At 43.8% G+C, this 20,489-nt stretch overlaps 1 protein-coding gene across 2 annotated transcripts in view; it reads left to right on the forward strand.

Annotated features, from left to right (window-relative positions):
- The window catches only part of slc12a2 (solute carrier family 12 member 2), a 66,909-nt gene that overhangs the window by 10,189 nt on the left and 36,231 nt on the right, over positions 1-20,489 (forward strand). For both annotated transcript variants that reach the window (XM_023961198.2, XM_023961199.2), the window contains exons 2-16: positions 4,345-4,464; positions 6,801-6,876; positions 9,570-9,665; positions 10,458-10,597; positions 10,672-10,782; positions 12,850-12,958; positions 13,047-13,171; positions 14,604-14,688; positions 14,776-14,936; positions 15,012-15,119; positions 15,195-15,318; positions 15,432-15,533; positions 16,424-16,579; positions 16,741-16,840; positions 17,453-17,564. In XM_023961198.2, the coding sequence (XP_023816966.1) occupies positions 4,345-4,464; positions 6,801-6,876; positions 9,570-9,665; positions 10,458-10,597; positions 10,672-10,782; positions 12,850-12,958; positions 13,047-13,171; positions 14,604-14,688; positions 14,776-14,936; positions 15,012-15,119; positions 15,195-15,318; positions 15,432-15,533; positions 16,424-16,579; positions 16,741-16,840; positions 17,453-17,564 (1,725 nt within the window). The remainder of the gene's footprint in view (positions 1-4,344; positions 4,465-6,800; positions 6,877-9,569; positions 9,666-10,457; positions 10,598-10,671; positions 10,783-12,849; positions 12,959-13,046; positions 13,172-14,603; positions 14,689-14,775; positions 14,937-15,011; positions 15,120-15,194; positions 15,319-15,431; positions 15,534-16,423; positions 16,580-16,740; positions 16,841-17,452; positions 17,565-20,489) is intronic.

Genomic DNA, 20,489 nt, shown 5'->3' on the forward strand with positions numbered 1-20,489 from the left:
GCGTGCCGCGTGGTGCTCGGCAGTGACAGCCGTGCGCGCGCAGGCGGGAGAGAAGGAGAAGTGATCAAAGGTTTCCCATAGAAACCCTTGAAGTCTGAACACAGGACTAGCAGAAAAACTAAATTATGAAGACGAGGTAAATCTACACGTTTTCGCAAAATTTACTTTATTGAAAAAGGTGAAGAATATATAAACCGTTAGATATTTTAGTGGCCCAAGCGGACAAGTGAAAAGTAAAGTCTTGTGGTCCGCACTGCTCGAAAAACAGGACCGGGCCAGCGGACAAATGGCTATGTCGAGCCCTGGTACATGCATGTACATGTACAGACATGTAGGCACATGAACAGACATGCAGGTACATGCAGGTACATGTATGTACCTGCATGTCTGTACATGTACATACACTAGTATCATGTAGCTACAAAGCTGAGTGAACTCCATATGCTAGAAGCGTGTTTCAAACCAACATGTACTGCATTCTTGAACGCGCCGCACATGCCCGGTTTGAACATAACATAACTCTGACACTGAAAAAATCCCCCTATTTCCATCCTAATTACATTCATATCCATCTTTTCTGATGTTTTTATTACTTTTACATTTTTTTTACAGAAAAGTTACATTTAAATGTACGAGTACATGCTCTCATTTCGTCAGAATTCCTGCATTGAAGCCACACATGCTTTTGCAGAAAATTGTCTTTTCTGTCGTGCATCAAAGATGACTGTTACTGTGAACAACATGTTCTGTGCTCTTCAACTGCCCCTGAGGGCTTTCACACATCACTGCTAATCAAAGGTCATGACCTAGAAACGCAGCACAGTAGTAGTGTCCAACAACACACGGTCGTCCTTGAAAAATGTTTGTGCTCACAGGTTAGTTTCTATCTTTAAACTCCAACCCTCTGCTGATCTATTGGTCTACTGCTCTTTTTATTTTAATTATGCTATTTCTGACCAAACTCAAAAAACGCTTGTTTTCTAGTTTACTGGGCGGGACTTCTGACTCACTCACTCCCCTCATCCCTTTGTTTACTCTCTCTTCTCCTGCTAGCTTACAGCCTCTCACACCCCAAGCTAACGTTAGCGGTGCTACAACAACAGCAGCAACATCAGATCCGTCCATCCGTCCAGTTCTGATCCAGATTCCAGCTCAGACCAGGAAAACAGAGACGGTCCTGGATCTATTGGTCTGCATCAGAAAGGGGCGGAGCATGGAGACTTTAGCCCCGCACAGCGTATTACGTTACAAATACGATCTTTTTCCCAGAGTGCTTCTTTTCATCTGCTCCTGATTCACAATGTATGGAATAAAGAAAAACTCAGAAATGCCCATTCTGAGTAAAATGCCACAATAACGTGTTCAAAACGCCAAAAACAGCATTTTCATTGGACAATAGAGATCTCACCACCAACACGCCGTGACGCTTGGACTGTTTATCTGGTGACAGTGACAAATGGAGGTCCTGATTCTGTCCACTCAAAATAAAAACCGGATTTCTAAAGGATTTTCTTAGCAGAGTTTGGGTTGACTTCTTGCTCAGTCCTGTATATCAGTGTTTTTCCACCTTTCCTGAGCCACGGCACACTTTAACCTTGACAAAAATCCCGCGGCACACCAGCATCCAAAAAAAAAAGAGGAGAAACTCTATAGTCTGTACTGATCTGCAGTCCCTCCATGATCTCACATACATTTTTGTGATAATTGTGGCAGAAAAAGCTGGAAGCTGCAGCTGTTTTTTCTGAACGATGGAATAAAAGATACGTTAAAAGATTTAAAAACTGTCTGATGTGTTCGTTGTGGTTTCAAGACGTTTTACAGGGAAGACTCATTGTGCGCTGAGACACTGTCACTTTAACCCAATGCATCCTGGGAGATGTAGTGATGGCAGACAGACTCTCTTCTCTGATCTTCATTGTATTGTCCACTTGTTTCACGGTCTGACACCGGATTCTGTGGAAAGCTACACCGCTAAAGACGAGCTTTAGCTGGTATTTCTGTTGGAACTGAGAGACTTTATGAGCAGAATCAGAACAAGGAAGTGAAGACTTTAACCACTTCTGATTGGTCAGACTGATGACATGAAATTAAGCCTCCAAGAATGATTGGTGGAGACAGTTAAAGGGGCGGGACTTTTCCCAAAACAGAGCTGAAGCTACGGCTAAATCGCGGTACCGTCATTCTGATCAAAGTGTCTTTAATAGAATCAAATAAACACAAAGAAAAAAGTCTTTTATAATCTTTCATATTCCTAACTACTCAGTGTTTTATCAGGATGTTTGGATGAACACAGAGCTGAAATCCTGGAGATGGGAAATGTTTTTAGATCAGTGACTGAGGTCCATCTCTCACGGCACACTGGTTGAAAAACACTGATCTAGACTAACCTTAGTGGCCGTGGTGCAGCGGTAGGGCGGTCAACCCATGATCGTAATATTGCAGGTTCGATTCCCGCCTTGCACGCTCATGAGTCGAAGTGTCCTTGGGCAAGACACTGATCCCCACCTTGCCTCTGGTGGTAGGCGGGCGCCTGTGTTTGGCAGCGGAGCCGCCACCAGTGTGTGAATGTGTGAGTGAATGTGTGTGTGACTGTAAAGCGCTTTGTCCTTGTAGGAAGAAAGGCGCTATATAAGTATACGCCATTTACCATTTTTGGCAGCAGAGGGCCTACCTTTGCTTCCTCTTAGGTGGACCCAGATGGTTAAATCTGTGTTACAGTCTTTATTTGTCTCTTCATTGCTGCTCCTGCTGCTGAAGGGCAGGGGGGGCACTCGGGGAGGGCTTTTATCGCAGCATGAAATGCGTTTTATAGTCACTCCTTATAGATGTTTCACTGTTTCATCTCATTTTACTAGATTGTCATCAGCCTCACTACATCATCTTCAAAGTCTGAATCTTTTTTATGTTTAGCTTTATGCACAGAAGGTTATTAACACTAGAATTCTTCAATAGCTGATATGTCAAAAAATCATTGATCATATCCTAAACTAACGGGTGGCTGTGCTGCAGCGGTCGACCCTTGATCGGAAGGTTCAAGTCCCGCCTTGCCCATCCATATGTAGAAGTGTCCTTGGGCAAGACACTTGGGCAACCCCACCTTGATGGCAGTATTGGGCAGCGGAGCCGCCATCAGTGTGTGACGGTAAAGCGCTTTGGGCCTTTGAGGACGGTAGAGGCGCCGTACACGCCATTTACCATTTGAACTCCATTCATTGTCCTCTCTTTAACTTTCCCTCTTTGTGCTGTCAGAAACAGAAATGTCACCAAATGTAATTTCACTGCACAGAGTTCCGTTACGTAAACCTCTCACCTGAGAAAAGCAGCTATTTGACTGTTTTTGTAAAATTCAGGATGCGTTTTCCATCAACTTGATCTTAACTACCCAACCAAGACCAAATCAATGAAAGTTTTCTGCTGCTTATTGCCTTGAGGGACATTTCTACCCAGAATGCCTTGATCATCTGGAGATTTCATTCGACCTTCACAACTTCCAGACACCCTGTTCCAGATGCAGCAAAGCAGCCCCAAACAGAACTGAGCCTCCTCCATGTTTCACAGCAGGGACAGTGTTCTTTTGGTTGGATGCTTCATTTTTCAGTCTACCAACATAGAGCTGATGTGCCTTACCAAAAAGCTCCAGTTTCTTCAGATTTTTCTCATGATGGAGGACATGTTTAAAGAAAACTAAGTTTTAAATTGCATAGTTATTGTAGTAGTTATTGTAGTTATTGCGTAGAAACTACAATTAGCGGGGTCAAAGTCTCCCAGCTCCGCCCCTTTCTGATGCAGACAAACAGATCCATGACAGTCTTCTTTTTCCTGGTCTGAGCTGGAATCTGGATCTAAACTGGACGGATGGACAGATCTGATGTTGCTGCTGTTTTTGTTGCACCGTTAACTTGGGGGTGTGAGGGGCTGTAAGCTAGCAGGAGAGAGTGTAAACAAAGTGATGATGGGAAATGAGCGCAGGCTTAACCTTGCACCAACAGTCCCGCCCACAACTCAGAGGTGAATTTCTGATGAACTCCTGCTGAAACTGTCTTAAAAAGACGTTTTTGGGTTTGGTCTAAAACGACATCATTGTTAAAAACGACTTTGAAAAGCGATCAAACGACGATCGGAGCGAAAATTTGCGCTTTGCTTACAACCCCTCTTTAAAAATCTATTCAGATTGAAGTGAAAATAGCAGAAGTTGGATTTTTCTGATGGTTGTTTCAGAAATGTTTGGAGGCTCATGCTGGGACTGGATGATCCAGCATCGCAGGGCTGGTTTACCAGACGGACCAGTTTACGATGGGCAGAATGAGTTTCACGGCTGATTGGACCCTTCCTGTCTCTTTGTAGGAGCCGTTTGAGGATGGTTTTGCCAACGGCGACGAGCTGACGCCGGCTGAGGAGGCTGCGGCTAAAGAAGCAGCTGAACCTAAAGGAGTGGTCAAGTTCGGCTGGATTAAAGGGGTTCTGGTGAGTCAGCCTAGTGGTGTGGATTTTTCTTCTGTGTTAGGATAGTCTGATCTATTTAGTAACTCCTAATGATGTGAGCTCTACAATACGTTATTTGAATCAAAGGAAAAGCGTTGAATCCTAAGAAGAGGTTTCAGTGGGATAAAGATGAGCTCCGGATGAGAATAAGTCACTAATCTGATAGACAACGCACAACCTCAGGTAAACGTGGAGGGACACGGCGGCCCATACACACAATCACAGTAAATACACAATGGTTGTGTTTGCAAAGCCAGAATGTTGCACACATTCATTCTCATTCTTTATTTCTAAATCCCAGACATTGAAAAAAAACCTTCTGTTAGCATCCAGGCTAAAAGTCGTCACCTCATTAGGATGAGGAGAAACTATTTGACACTCAGGCCAGAGAAGGACTTGGAAGCAGCTCACATGGTTGAGGCATTTCAGGTTTGTTCATCTGAACTGCAGCCTCTGTAAAGCTCAATGACGGGCCTACAGCCGGATGGCGGTTATGTCTGTGTCCGAGATACAAACCAACACCCAGCTGCTCCTTTATTACCTCCAGAAAAGCCTCTGAACTTTTATGGTGTTGGCTTCCAAAAAACCTTCATGAAGGGGGGGGGGGTAGGCAAAAGCGCAACCAGGTTAGATTAGAGCGCAACGCAAGAATCTGCCATCTACATTGGGAAAAAACTAATGTGTGTGTTTTTATGCATGTGTGTGTGTTCATTCAAAAGTGTGTGTGTTCATGTGTGTGTGTGTTTATGCGTGCATGTGTGTGTGTGTTTATGCGTGCATGTGTGTTCATGTGTGTGTGTGTGTTCATTCAAAAGTGGGTGTGTGTGTGTGTGTTTATGCATGCATGTGTGTGTGTGTTTATGCGTGGATGTGTGTGTGTTAATGCGTTCATGTGTGTGTGTGTTCATGTGTGTGTTTTTATGCATGTGTGTGTGTTCATTCAAAAGTGTGTGTGTTCATGTGTGTGTGTGTTTATGCGTGCATGTGTGTGTGTGTTTATGCGTGCATGTGTGTGTGTGTGTTCATTCAAAAGTGTGTGTGTGTGTGTGTGTTAATGCGTTCATGTGTGTGTTTTTATGCATGTGTGTGTGTTCATTCAAAAGTGTGTGTGTTCATGTGTGTGTGTGTTTATGCGTGCATGTGTGTGTGTGTTTATGCGTGCATGTGTGTGTGTGTTTATGCGTGCATGTGTGTTCATGTGTGTGTGTGTGTTCATTCAAAAGTGGGTGTGTGTGTGTGTGTTTATGCATGCATGTGTGTGTGTGTTTATGCGTGGATGTGTGTGTGTTAATGCGTTCATGTGTGTGTGTGTGTTCATGTGTGTGTTTTTATGCATGTGTGTGTGTTCATTCAAAAGTGTGTGTGTTCATGTGTGTGTGTGTTTATGCGTGCATGTGTGTGTGTGTTTATGCGTGCATGTGTGTTCATGTGTGTGTGTGTGTTCATTCAAAAGTGGGTGTGTGTGTGTGTGTTTATGCATGCATGTGTGTGTGTGTTTATGCGTGGATGTGTGTGTGTTAATGCGTTCATGTGTGTGTGTGTGTTCATGTGTGTGTTTTTATGCATGTGTGTGTGTTCATTCAAAAGTGTGTGTGTTCATGTGTGTGTGTGTTTATGCGTGCATGTGTGTGTGTGTTTATGCGTGCATGTGTGTGTGTGTGTTCATTCAAAAGTGGGTGTGTGTGTGTGTGTTAATGCGTTCATGTGTGTGTGTGTTTATGCATGCATGTGTGTGTGTGTTTATGCGTGGATGTGTGTGTGTTAATGCGTTCATGTGTGTGTGTGTTCATGTGTGTGTTTTTATGCATGTGTGTGTGTTCATTCAAAAGTGTGTGTGTTCATGTGTGTGTGTGTTCATGTGTGTGTTCATTCAAAGGTGGGTGTGTGTGTGTGTGTGTTAATGCGTTCATGTGTATGTGTGTTCATGTGTGTGTTTTTATGCATGTTTGTGTGTGTTCATTCAAAAGTGTGTGTGTTCATGTGTGTGTGTGTTCATGTGTGTGTTCATTCAAAGGTGGGTGTGTGTGTGTGTGTGTGTGTGTGTGTTCATGCATGCATGTGTGTGTGTGTTCATGTGTGTTCATGCATGTGTGTGTGTGTTCATGTGTGTTCATGCATGTGTATGTGTGTTCATGTGTGTTCATGCATGTGTGTGCTCTCTGGATTGCATGTTTTGGATGATTCCTTAACATGGACGTGTTGTGCTAACCGTGTTCTTAAACCTATTCTCTGTGACGTGTAGCTCCACATACATGTTGCAGTGACCTGCATCGTCTGCACATTGATGTGTATTGAATAATACCTGCTTGTTTTTGCAGGTGCGCTGCATGTTAAACATTTGGGGGGTAATGCTCTTCATTCGCATGACCTGGATTGTAGGTCAAGCTGGGATTGGTAAGTAGGTTTAAAATATTCCATGTCTTGAAACTGGGAGTCTGTTCCGTCTGTGAAATGAACCTTTTTCTGTCTTTCACTAATGAAAGTCCTTGATAGTCATTGTCCATCAAAACTCATCGTCCTTTCTTCTTCTTTTTACCATTTTTGAAGTGAGCAGTTAAAATTCAACTTTAGAAGTATTTGGGATTATTGGCCTTTAGCCCTTTATAAGGTTTTGAAGTGCTTTTTAAGTCTGTATTTAGTAATTCACCCTACGTTTCAGTGATTGGGTCTAATGTCCATTTCCTCTCTGTCAACACGGAATCATTTTCTCGATGCGCCGTCATGACTGCTGATCTGTCACCAGCAGCTAATCAGCTGGTGTGAGCCTTAAGATAAATTTGACCTTCATTTGATTTTAACATGATCTTAAAATATGAAATATTATTTATGAGGCAGAAACTGTATTAGAAGCATAACAAGCTTATATTTTGGCACTTTTTAAAATACTTATGAAGAATGTTTATTACACCATGTGTTTATGCTCGGTTGGTAAGGTGAGAAGCTACAATGCAGGAATCCAGGGTTCGATTCCCGGAGGGGGATAAACAATAGTACTTGGTCAATTACCATATCAATGGTGAGCAATTAACATCACCCAGTGAGGGCCCTTAGGCAAGACCCTTAACGCTACTGCCTCCAGAGCGCGGTTAGGCTGCAGCTCACCGCTCCCCCAGGGGATGGGTCAAATGCGGAGAAGAATTTCCCCATTGAGGGATGAATAAAGCATCAATTATTATTATTATTATTAAACTGCTAAACGTAGAACTAACAGTATAATTCTTACAAGCACTCGGTGCTCACATATGCGCCATGTGACAAACATGAATTAGACACTGATTCTTATGGCACTTACAAAGATGAAAGGGTTTATTATATTCACCATACTTTAACTGTTACAGACATGATGTCGAGTCCAAAATCTTTTCTTTTTTTAAATAGATTTTTTAAAATAATTGGACAGAAGATAATTATTTATCTCCAACAAACCACAAGATTTTCCTTCACAGATCTGTTTCTTCTGTTAGAAGCTCCTTTGTCCTCCACTGGTTACCTGTATTGATGTCACCTGTTTGAACTGGTTACCTGTATAAAGACACCTGTCCACACCCTTAAACAGACCAAAGAGCTGTCAAAAGACACCAGGGACAAGGCTGTAGACCTGAACTAGACTGAGATGAACGGCAGCAGAAGAGATCAAGAGTTGCAGAAATGATTAGAAAATGGAAGAAACACAAGATCACCGACGATCTCCCTCCACCTGGGACTCACGCCAGGTCTCACCTGCTGGGTTCAGATGGCCGTGAAAACCATGAGGAAACGGCCCAGAACTACACGGGGGAACTGGTCCGTGAACTGAACAGAGCTGGGACCACAGGAACGCAGGTTACTATGGTAACAGCCCAGGTCCAGGCCGGTCTAAAGTTCTCCAGAGACCGGACTGGGAGAAGGTCATGTGGTCAGAAGAGACCAAAATGGAAGTCTCTGGTAGAAACGCCACTGGCCGTGTTTGGAAGGAAAATAATGCTGAGTTGCATCAAAAGAACTACATTCCCACTGTGAAGCATGGGGGTGGACACATCATGCTTTGGGACTTACAGTCCATATTAGGAAAAGGATGAATAGGACAATGTAAGATTAAACAATGAGCGAAGGTTTCCCATCGTTGACAGCATTGGGAATGAAACGTGTCTGGATCTTCCAGCAGACAATGATGTCAAACATATCGTCTGGGCAACAACGGAGTAAAAAGCACTTGAAGGTTCTGGGGTGTTCTAGCCAATCTCCAGACCTCAATCCAACAGAGAGCCCTTGGAAAGTCCTTGATGCCCTGAAACCATCACAGCCCTTGAGGAGATCTGCATGGGAGAATGGACCAGAATAGCAGCTGCATTGCAACCTGCTGCAGACAGCCCTGTCGCTCAGTGGGACATTTTCACACATCAATTCTTTAACAATGGGGAATTCCTGATTCTTTTTAACATCCTGTCTGCCTCCGTTAAAGTGAACTTCTAGTGATCTTTACCAACCTCTTCTTTTTAAGAGAGAGAACTTGAAGAATCTGACAAATACTTAAACCTAATTGTATGAATGGATGTACTTTTGCTAAAATAAACAAAGCCGTTTACAGCCGATCTTAAGGCTGAAGTAATGACCCTTAACTCTGTTGACTCTCTGCTACTAATTATTAAAAACTAAACAACTGAAGACAGTTTAGTAAAAGAATCGGAGAGAAAATGAGTGCATAAAAGGGCGGAGTTTAGTTTGATCAATCAAAATCGTCTCGTATGAAGAAGTTTTGAAAATTCTCTTTTCTTCGTTCACTGCATTCTATCTACTGATGAATATAAAAGACTGAAACCTTCTAAAAAGGTTCAACATTTCTCACACCTGCCTATAACTTTAGCATAGTTCTGTAAATTTACTGACAATCTGGTGCAGAACACTCGCCGTCTAACGTTCACGTTTGACCACGAAGTCTCAGTTCAGTGTGACACGGTGACGCCGTTTACTAAGCCTTAGCGGCTGTTCCACTCCGTTTTCTCGAGGCAGTCAGAAAACTGATGAGACACTTGAATGTTACAGACTTCTTCTTCAACAACTGCTGTGTGTTTCTATATTTGTATTGATATCGTGTGTTTGATTTTCAGCTTTCGCCTGTCTGATCATCCTCATGGCTACCGTGGTCACCACCATCACCGGTCTCTCCACTTCAGCCATCGCCACCAATGGATTTGTTCGAGGAGGTACGCATGAAACCCGTCTCCAGAATGGCGATGCCTAGGTCTCCAGCAGAGCATTGGTGTTTGAAAGGAGCTGAAACTTTACATCCATTAACATCGACTGTTGGCACAGATTCATGAGGACTCTGTTGAAGGAGGAGACACCCGACATGTTTTAGCAATTCTCTCCGTCGACAATGGTTAATGTAAATGTTAATTTAAATGTGCAGACACACTATCAGCACATTCTAAACATAATGGTAAAGAATACGAGTATAAAAGCTTGGACATTTGCTGATGTATGCGGCAAAATGTCAGACTTGATCATTGACACCAACTGCTGGATCAGCTGTTCTCTTCCTGGAAGAAATTTAAGTCTCTCTGATGTCTATTTATACAACGTTTTATAATAAAAGTCCCATAACAAAAATTCAGACACGCAACAATGCTGGTTCCATGTTCCTAGGGTAAAAATTATCAAGCCATCATTTTTTTAATATTTGTTTTGCTGTCCACCTCCCTACATAAATTCATTAGATCTGTTTTCAAACATCCTGAAGATTTTCTCAGAAAAGAGCTAGTTACAGGAGAAAAATGAGAAAATATGGTCTAAAATGGTTTATAATTGTAACCTTTTGATGTAGCTTCAACATTAGAAATATTCTTAGGAACAAGAAAGTTTAAGAATTTCTCCAATTAAACAAATCAAGGTAAAAAAGGTTAAAGGTCATATTATTCTCAAAGAGCTGCTTCATCAGCAGCCAAAGAACCAATTTCCCAGTGACATTAACCCATTTTTATCTTTTCTTTGTCCAGGTGGAGCGTATTATTTGATTTCCCGGAGTTTAGGGCCAGAGTTTGGAGGTTCGATCGGTCTGATCTTTGCCTTCGCTAATGCCGTGGCTGTTGCCATGTATGTGGTGGGCTTTGCTGAAACGGTTGTAGAACTTCTCAAAGTAAGTGTCTCTTCGTCGTTTTTCACTCTGCCAACACTTTCACTGGACTGAACAAACTCTTGTTTTTGCTTTAGGGTGCTGATGCCCTCATGACCAATGAGGTCAATGACATTCGGATCATTGGGACCCTCACAGTCATTCTTCTCCTGGGCATTTCTTTGGCAGGAATGGAATGGGAAGCCAAGGTAAAATCTGTTTACTCTCAGACACGTTGCCAGTTAACATGACCCCGTCTGGCCCAAACATCGCAGTGATGCTGCGTTCGCGTTGAACGCAATTCGCGTGGCAAATCTGTGGTCTCTGCCTCTGTTTAGACGCTTAGTGAATTCGCCGCTGAACGTTTGTACAAAAATACGTTTAAAAACCCAACAATCCTGCCACGTGTGGGAGGAGCTACTGACATTTTCAGCCTCACTGTTACCTGGAAGGATTGACCGTAGATCTCATGAACACTCACAGCCACTTTATCTGGTCTACCTTGCTAGTACCGGGTTGGATCCCCTCTGACATCCATGATGCTGGTCTCCCGTTCCACCACACCCCAAAGGTTCTCTATTGGGTTCTGGTGACTGTGGAGCCGTTTGAGTCCAGAGAACTCATTGTCATATTCTAGAAACCAGTCTGAGATGATTCCAGCTCTTTGACATGGAGCCTTATCCTGCTGGAAGTAGCATCAGAAGATGGTCCACTGTGGTCATGAAGGGATGGACATGGTTAGCAGCAATACTCAGGTAGGCTGTGGCGTTGGAACCATACTCAACTGGTACTAAGAGAACATCCCCACACCATGACACCACCACCACCAGCCTGAACCGTTGGTACAAGGCAGGATGGATCCATGCTTTCATGTTGTTGAGGCCAAATTCTGACCCTACCATCTGAATGTGGCAGCAGAAATGGAGACTCATCAGACCAGACAGCGTTTGTCCATCTTCTAGGGTCCAGTGTTGGTGAGTCTGTGTGAATTGTAATCCCCAGAGATGGTTGTGGGTGAAAATCCCAGCCCGTCTGGAACCAACAACCACGTTCAAAGTCACTTCAATCACCTTTCTTTCTCATTCTGATGCTGGTTTGACCTGCAGCAGATGGTCTGGACCATGAATACATGACTACATGTGTTGAGTTGCTGTCATGTGATTGGCTGGTTAGGAATTAACAAATAGTGGGACAGGTGTACCTAATAAAGTGGCCAGTGAGTTTACAATGCATGGAAGACACGGATGATGTTTAGAGATCAGGTTTATTGATTTGCAGAGTTCTACAAAAAGTGTTAGTAATGCTTCATGACATCATTCAGATACCTTTCCAGTTCGGTGAGCTTCACCATCGACTGCAGTAGCTGCGTCTCAATGACTGCTGCCTTCCTCACTCTGTGGCTTAATGTGACCACTCGCTGTCCCGCATTAGTCTGAGGAGGAAGAATATAAGAACAAAATGTTGACCTTTTTGTTATTGTCTCCAAACAAATGTGGAAAACATCAAACGGTTCAGGACAACAATCAGATTCTCCTCCACCCACTGATTACATCCTCAACACATCATGGACCAAAGCGGAGTTCCTGTTGGTTGGTGTGACGTAAATATTCACCAAGGTTCAGATATTTCAGTGAATCCGTCTGGATTTCTGCTGCACCGCCTGAAACGCTCTGCCGCCAAACGTCTGTGCCTGATGCTGAAGTCGTGCTACAGGAATCCGATCACGTCTGTAGATTGACTGACTGAAAATGGCCGCCCCCATCGTGTGTGAACGTAGCTGAAGGTGGTTCTTGAAAACGTTTTGGGTGCTTTCAAACAAAGCGGTTTGGTTTACACCAGAGTGTCTTCCCTAGAGAGTCCCTTCATTTGCCAAGTGTGTGAGTTCACCCAAACTCTGCTGCAGACCAGAAATGAGGGTCTACTTTCTGGAGCAGGACTATAACCACCAAAGAGGAGACGGAAACAAAACATCCAGAAAGTAACAACAATGGTGTGCACTTTGAATTGGGGGGGGGGGGATCTCCCGCCACAAATCAGTGGCACAGTGATCAACCAAAAGACCAGGAGATTGTAGGTTTGGATCAACAGTTGGGTCAGTGGGACCCAGTTGGGTCAGTGGGACCCAGGCCTTCTGGCCTAATACTCAGCATTTTAAGTAATGGTAAACGGTTCAGCTGCAGGTGCTCCCTTAGAAGATGTCCCAAATTCTTCAGGAGTTCACCAGACTGTCTTGCATGCATGAACTAACATTAACAGACGTTCTTCCCCCCCTTTAGGCCCAGATTTTCCTGCTCGTTGTTCTGATCACAGCGATTGTCAACTACTTCATTGGATCCTTCATTCCTGTCGAATCAAAGCAAGCTAAGGGATTCTTTGGCTATGACGGTATGATCCAAGGCTAGCACCTCCCATCATTTTTGCACAAAAGCTTGAGCACAAATGTATTAGTTGATGTCTGTTCTCATCATCGCAGCTTCCATCATGTGGGAGAACATGGGTCCGGACTTTCGCGACGAGACATTTTTCTCTGTGTTTGCCATATTCTTCCCTGCTGCCACTGGCATTCTAGCCGGCGCCAACATTTCAGGAGATCTTGCTGTAAGTAAACCGTATCAGAACCAAGTAGGTTTGGGTGGGACATTCTGGGCCGTAGTCTGATACGGCATCCTGATACCAGTATCTTTAGTCAGCTTTCAGAATGATCAGAAAATGTGTTGGACTGACAGTGGGGTTGAGAATAGGCGGATGGGATCACTAGCAATCGTTTCTGTAAACCGTTCAGTTATTTTTGTACTTATTTATAACTGCCCTGCTTCTTCTTAGTTCTAAACTATTCACTCATTCAGTTCTTGTATGGGAAACAGAGGAGGGGATTACTTCAGCTCAAATGGATTTAGTTACATTTACCCAGAAGGAAAAGCAGAGACTTCTAAACCCTGAAGCCGCTGTGGTACAGCACTTTTCCATGGAGGAAAAGATTGTTGGTTTCACTCTCACTCTGCCATCCTTTGTCTCCTTGTGCCATTTGGCAAGACATTGAACCCCTGATTGCTCCCAGAGCCTTGCATGGCAGCAGTGTGTGACTGTTTGTGCACGGATCTGTGACTGCTGGTAAATGCTGTAAAACGTACATAATCTATGTGATCGTTAGCTAAAACAACAGACATGCATTCCCAGCTAACATTTGGATCAGTTTAGTGTAAAACATGCACACTGGAGTGTGAAAGCCAGAGTCTGAGTCGGTTAAGAGTCAATGTAAAACCATAAGTGGGCTCAGAAACTGTCAAAAGTGAGCCGGTTCATGTTAACTGACTAGATCTGGTCCATCTAACGAGATTGGACACAATGAACCAATGAATGAACATAAAAAACATTTAGTATGTTCATAGAAACTCAAGTACCCAATGGCCTTTGGCTCTTTCAAACCTAGTTCTTATCTAGAAAAGCATTCAACAAAGAGAAACTTTAGGAAAAGAAGTTTTTTCAAGAGCACATTTGGTTTTTGTCTCTTAGGACTCATCCGGGTTAAAGGCGTGCTAACCACCCTGTGAGATAGTTGAAGTGGGAAGACCCAGTTACAGCTGCGAATGTAAAGCTGGTTTCCCACAAACCAAAGTGCTGAAGCATTACGAGCCGCTTTACTCGCCCACAAAGATGCAAACTAAAAACGGATGATCTGATATTTACAAGCTTTCTTTAGAAATGCTGTCATAAAAAAACCCTGATCTACAAAATAAATGAGATAAACTTGGATGAGGTTAAGTATACATTTACCAAAAAAAATCAGCGTTTGAGGGGAGACATGGGTGAAGGTGATAACTCAGTTTTCTGATGAAGGACGCTGGATCATCTTATTTGGTTTCTTGAGAAATCTGATAACCCAAAAAAATACACAATGATTGGACATGTTGTGATTATGTAAATAGTCTGACTTCAATGTAAACAACCAAAAAAAAGTCCAGCTTTTGAGAGATGGAGTGGCTCAGTGGCATCAGGGCATTTACTGATCATTCTTCTTTGTTTCTTGCAGGACCCACAGATGGCCATTCCTAAAGGAACCCTTCTGGCTATATTAATCACAGGAATAGTCTACCTGGGGGTTGCCGTGTCAACAGGTGTGCTGGTGCCTTGTGTCTGTTTACAGCTTTATTTCATTCATTTCATTAATAGGATTAACTTGCGTATCTCTAAACTGGCTCCAGGTTCCTGTATTTTGCGGGACGCCACAGGAAACATTACCCATCGCGTCAGTTCTTCCATCATGGAAAACTGCACCGACATTTCGTGCAAGTTTGGCTTTGACTTCTCCAGCTGCAAGGCAGGAAAGGACTCGTGCAGCTATGGGCTCCACAATGACTTCCAGGTATGCATGAACACGGAGTGGGAGGTTTGAGAATGTTAAAATCACTGTTCTCCCTGAATGTCATCTTTTATGAAGGTGATGAGTGTGGTTTCTGGTTTTGGACCCATCATCTCTGCTGGAATCTTCTCGGCTACACTGTCCTCGGCTCTGGCCTCCTTAGTCAGTGCTCCCAAAGTTTTCCAGGTAAGATGCAACCTGAGCTCTGACACGTCTGACTATATAAACGCCTGTTAGCAGTAAAACTCTTCTTTCTTGCAGGCCCTGTGTAAGGACAATATCTACCCGGGTATTGGAATTTTCGCCAAAGGCTACGGAAAGAACAACGAGCCGCTGCGAGGCTACATCCTGACCTTTGGGATCGCTCTGGCCTTCATCCTTATTGGTGCAGATGCACACACCAGTTATCTGCAGAACTGCTTTGAACACGTTTACCATCAGCAGACTTTAGCTGAACCTAGCTTGTGGTCACATGACCCTCCGCCTTTCTCCTTTCAGCTAAACTCAACGTTATTGCTCCAATCATCTCTAACTTTTTCCTGGCGTCCTATGCTCTGATCAACTTCTCCGTGTTCCACGCTTCTCTGGCGAATTCACCAGGTAAGATCAACACTCAAATGAACGAGAACCTTTTGCCTTCAAAATTCTGTGACCCGTTTTCTTTGCTTTTTGTGCAGAGCTTTAGGAGGGCTTTTAGTGATTAAAATACCAAACGTAGTAGAGTTGAGTTTATGTACACGAGTATAGAAATGTGATCATGCATTCCATTCATAAACGGATTGTTTTCATAAACCGTACAGTCTCCCAGCTGTAGATACATTGAATGCAGGAGCTAAGAACGTCATAATTTAGTGACTAAATGGGATTTTTGTGATTGATTTTCTTTGATTTTTTTCTTCTTCTTTTAATCTTATTTTTGAGCAGAACTGCAGGTACAGATTCTCTTCTGGTTCTAACTCTTCTAGCAGGTCATATGGACTTAAATGGTACATATAATGTTGCCAGCAGAAATGGAGTCTCGCTGAAGGATTTGTTTGTCTGAAGAAACACAAAGGATATAAAACACCTCCATCAGCCAAAGAAGTGTACCGTTTATGTCCTGTGGTCTAGACCGGTCACTGGTAACCTAGAACGCCGATGAAGCCCCATTGCTAAACTCCTGCTTACCTTAACTAGCTGTGGTCATTAGTAATTGATATGTGCTCGTCGTTCCAACAGGCTGCTAACAGTCATACCTAAACCCAACCATTTCCCTCACTTCAGCAATAACACGTCTACGTCTGATGCATTTAACACGTTAATGATGAGAATAAAGATCTGTTTTCTGTCTTTAAATGCTCCACTGGTGTGTAACCTGATGCATCTTCTCATTTATCATAAGTGCCGTATGCATTTTTAAGAAAAGCACTCTTTGTGCACGATGTGACGATCTCCTACTTCATTACTGTACAAAGATGTTCTCTTTGTGGTCATGGTGTGACTCATTGCAGGGTGGCGTCCCAGCTTCACATACTACAACATGTGGGTCTCTCTTGCTGGAGCCATGCTGTGCTGTGTGGTGATGTTCGTCATCAACTGGTGGGCTGCCCTCCTCACCAATGTCATAGTCCTGGGTCTCTATATCTACGTCAGCTACAAAAAGCTGAGTGAGTACGGAGGAACTATCTTTGTTCCAAGCTCCACCTGTTGCTTTTATGCGCGCCTCCATCCCCATCCCTCTCATTTGGACCATCAGTGGTCCCAGGGGGGTCCACTGAGCAGAACCTAGTTCAGAAACTTGACCGCATGCCCGTCCGTCTCCTTTCAGATGTGAACTGGGGCTCATCAACTCAAGCTCTCACCTACCACCAGGCCCTGACCCACACGCTTCACCTGAGTGGAGTGGAGGATCACATCAAGAACTTCAGGTGGGGGCCTGGAGGCCATGCATCCAAACTGTTGGGGAACATTGACTGGTATCTTCAAACGTTTCTCATGAACTGAATCGTAGGAACTCTTCCTGCAGACGATATAACCGTTTTTTTTTTGGTTCACCCTGTAGTTTTCCTAAAATCATCTGGATAACCTGAACAATTTCATTAAAAAAAGAGTTTAAAAACTTGTGGATTTTTCCCGTAAAGACAGAAACTAAGGTATCATTAAAAATCCTCGGCTCCAGAGGAGTTTGAAGACTATTTAAAGCAGGATTAGAAAAGTGTGGTGTTTTTGGAACGGTGTGAATGCTGAGTCTGTCCAGGCTTCCTAAAGTGTGGATTTTGAGGACTGACTTGTGACGGGCGATTTTTGACTGTTGCCATGGAAATGAACGAATCAAGAGATTAAAGGGCATAATTAGGCATGTGATGATCCCTCCAGAGAATGGCTCATGTGCTCCTCTGAGCTCCTTTGCGTCTCTTTCCATCCCTTCCAGTAAATCCCTTTGCTTTGATGTGAACCAGTCTCCTCTGTGTGTCAGAGGGAAAAACATGCGAGTGAGCGGACTGATGGAGTTGTCACTGTGTGATTTTGTGTATTTGTAGACCCCAGTGTCTGGTGATGACCGGCTATCCCAACTCCAGGCCTGCCCTCCTGGATCTGGTGCACACTTTTACCAAGAACGTGGGCCTGATGGTCTGTGGTCATGTACGAACGGTGAGGACTTCCTGTTTTCTATCTGACAATCACAGCTTAAATACTGTAAACTCAACTTTATTTTAAACAACAAAGGAACATTTTATATAAATTATAATTTAGAATAAATGACATTAATATATAGTTTGAAATGGAATAGGAAGAAGTTAAAACTTTTGCAATCCTGCACCTAGCAATATACCTGAAGTTTATGCAGTATAATCTGCATCAGCACCGGCATTACATCACCACACACACACAAAGATCTACACACAAACACGTACATGTTTACAGACGTACCACATTTACCATTCCTATACTTTCCCTGTCCATAAGTCTTTCTCTGGGACCTCAACATGCAACCCGATCATCCTGACTAATAATAAACAATACACACAACACAGCAACTCATTCATATACACTAGCACTACACAAACAACAAACCCGTGTAACTATGAGATTCATCATCCTTTTTCAGTACTATATTTACTGAAAACTATGATCTTGTGTTTTTGCTTCAACTGGTTTATACTGTTGCTCAATTGTAGCACATCATTTAGACTGTTCCATCCTTTAGACTGTTCCATCCTGTAGGCTGTTCCATCCTGTAGGCTGTTCCATCCTTCAGACTGTTCCATCCTGTAGGCTGTTCCATCCTGTAGGCTGTTCCATCCTGTAGACTGTTCCATCCTTTAGACTGTTCCATCCTGTAGACTGTTCCATCCTTTAAACTGTTCCATCCTGTAGACTGTTCCATCCTTGAGAGTGTTCCATCCTGTAGGCTGTTCCATCCTGTAGGCTGTTCCATCCTGTAGGCTGTTCCATCCTGTAGACTGTTCCATCCTGTAGGCTGTTCCATCCTTTAGACTGTTCCATCCTGTAGGCTGTTCCATCCTGTAGGCTGTTCCATCCTGTAGGCTGTTCCATCCTTTAGACTGTTCCATCCTTTAGACTGTTCCATCCTTTAGACTGTTCCATCCTTTAGACTGTTCCATCCTTTAGACTGTTCCATCCTGTAGACTGTTCCATCCTTTAAACTGTTCCATCCTGTAGACTGTTCCATCCTTGAGAGTGTTCCATCCTGTAGGCTGTTCCATCCTGTAGGCTGTTCCATCCTGTAGGCTGTTCCATCCTGTAGACTGTTCCATCCCGTAGGCTGTTCCATCCCGTAGGCTGTTCCATCCCGTAGGCTGTTCCATCCCGTAGGCTGTTCCATCCCGTAGGCTGTTCCATCCCGTAGGCTGTTCCATCCTTGAGACTGTTCCATCCTGTAGGCTGTTCCATCCTGTAGGCTGTTCCATCCTGTAGGCTGTTCCTTCCTGTAGGCTGTTCCATCCTGTAGACTGTTCCATCCTGTAGGCTGTTCCATCCTGTAGGCTGTTCCATCCTGTAGGCTGTTCCATCCTGTAGACTGTTCCATCCTGTAGACTGTTCCATCCTGTAGACTGTTCCATCCTGTAGACTGTTCCATCCTGTAGACTGTTCCATCCTGTAGACTGTTCCATCCTGTAGACTGTTCCATCCTGTAGACTGTTCCATCCTGTAGGCTGTTCCATCCTTCAGACTGTTCCATCCTGTAGGCTGTTCCATCCTGTAGGCTGTTCCATCCTTTAGACTGTTCCATCCTGTAGGCTGTTCCATCCTGTAGACTGTTCCATCCTGTAGACTGTTCCATCCTTTAAACTGTTCCATCCTTTAGACTGTTCCATCCTTTAAACTGTTCCATCCTTTAAACTGTTCCATCCTTTAGACTGTTCCATCCTTTAAACTGTTCCATCCTGTAGGCTGTTCCATCCTGTAGGCTGTTCCATCCTTTAGACTGTTCCATCCTGTAGGCTGTTCCATCCTTCAGACTGTTCCATCCTGTAGGCTGTTCCATCCTGTAGGCTGTTCCATCCTTTAGACTGTTCCATCCTGTAGGCTGTTCCATCCTTCAGACTGTTCCATCCTGTAGGCTGTTCCATCCTTTAGACTGTTCCATCCTGTAGGCTGTTCCATCCTGTAGGCTGTTCCATCCTTTAGACTGTTCCATCCTGTAGGCTGTTCCATCCTGTAGGCTGTTCCATCCTTTTGACTGTTCCATCCTGTAGGCTGTTCCATCCTCTAGACTGTTCCATCCTGTAGGCTGTTCCATCCTGTAGGCTGTTCCATCCTTTAGACTGTTCCATCCTGTAGGCTGTTCCATCCTGTAGGCTGTTCCATCCTTTTGACTGTTCCATCCTGTAGGCTGTTCCATCCTTCAGACTGTTCCATCCTGTAGGCTGTTCCATCCTGTAGGCTGTTCCATCCTGTAGGCTGTTCCATCCTGTAGGCTGTTCCATCCTGTAGGCTGTTCCATCCTGTAGACTGTTCCATCCTTTAGACTGTTCCATCCTGTAGACTGTTCCATCCTGTAGACTGTTCCATCCTGTAGACTGTTCCATCCTTTAGACTGTTCCATCCTTTAGACTGTTCCATCCTTTAAACTGTTCCATCCTTTAGACTGTTCCATCCTGTAGACTGTTCCATCCTGTAGACTGTTCCATCCTGTAGACTGTTCCATCCTGTAGACTGTTCCATCCCGTAGGCTGTTCCATCCCGTAGGCTGTTCCATCCCGTAGGCTGTTCCATCCCGTAGGCTGTTCCATCCCGTAGGCTGTTCCATCCCGTAGGCTGTTCCATCCCGTAGGCTGTTCCATCCTTTAGGCTGTTCCATCCCGTAGGCTGTTCCATCCTTTAGACCAGGGGTCACCAACCCTGCGCCTCCGAGCACCCCTTGTGGCGCCCGCAGGGAACGCACCAAAAAATATATTTTTTAATTGAAGCAAATATTCAACAATCACCCATGGCATGTCTGTCAAAGAAAAACAATATCAACTCTGAGATAAAGGTAAACAAAAAAACAAATACGAAAACAAATATAACCTTAACCTTTGTTTTGTAAAGTGTCCTTGGATTTCTTGAAAG

The sequence above is a fragment of the Oryzias latipes genome, chromosome 12 (genome assembly GCF_053564925.1).
Source record: "Oryzias latipes strain Hd-rR chromosome 12, Olatipes_Hd-rR_3.1".
NCBI lineage: Eukaryota > Metazoa > Chordata > Actinopteri > Beloniformes > Adrianichthyidae > Oryzias > Oryzias latipes.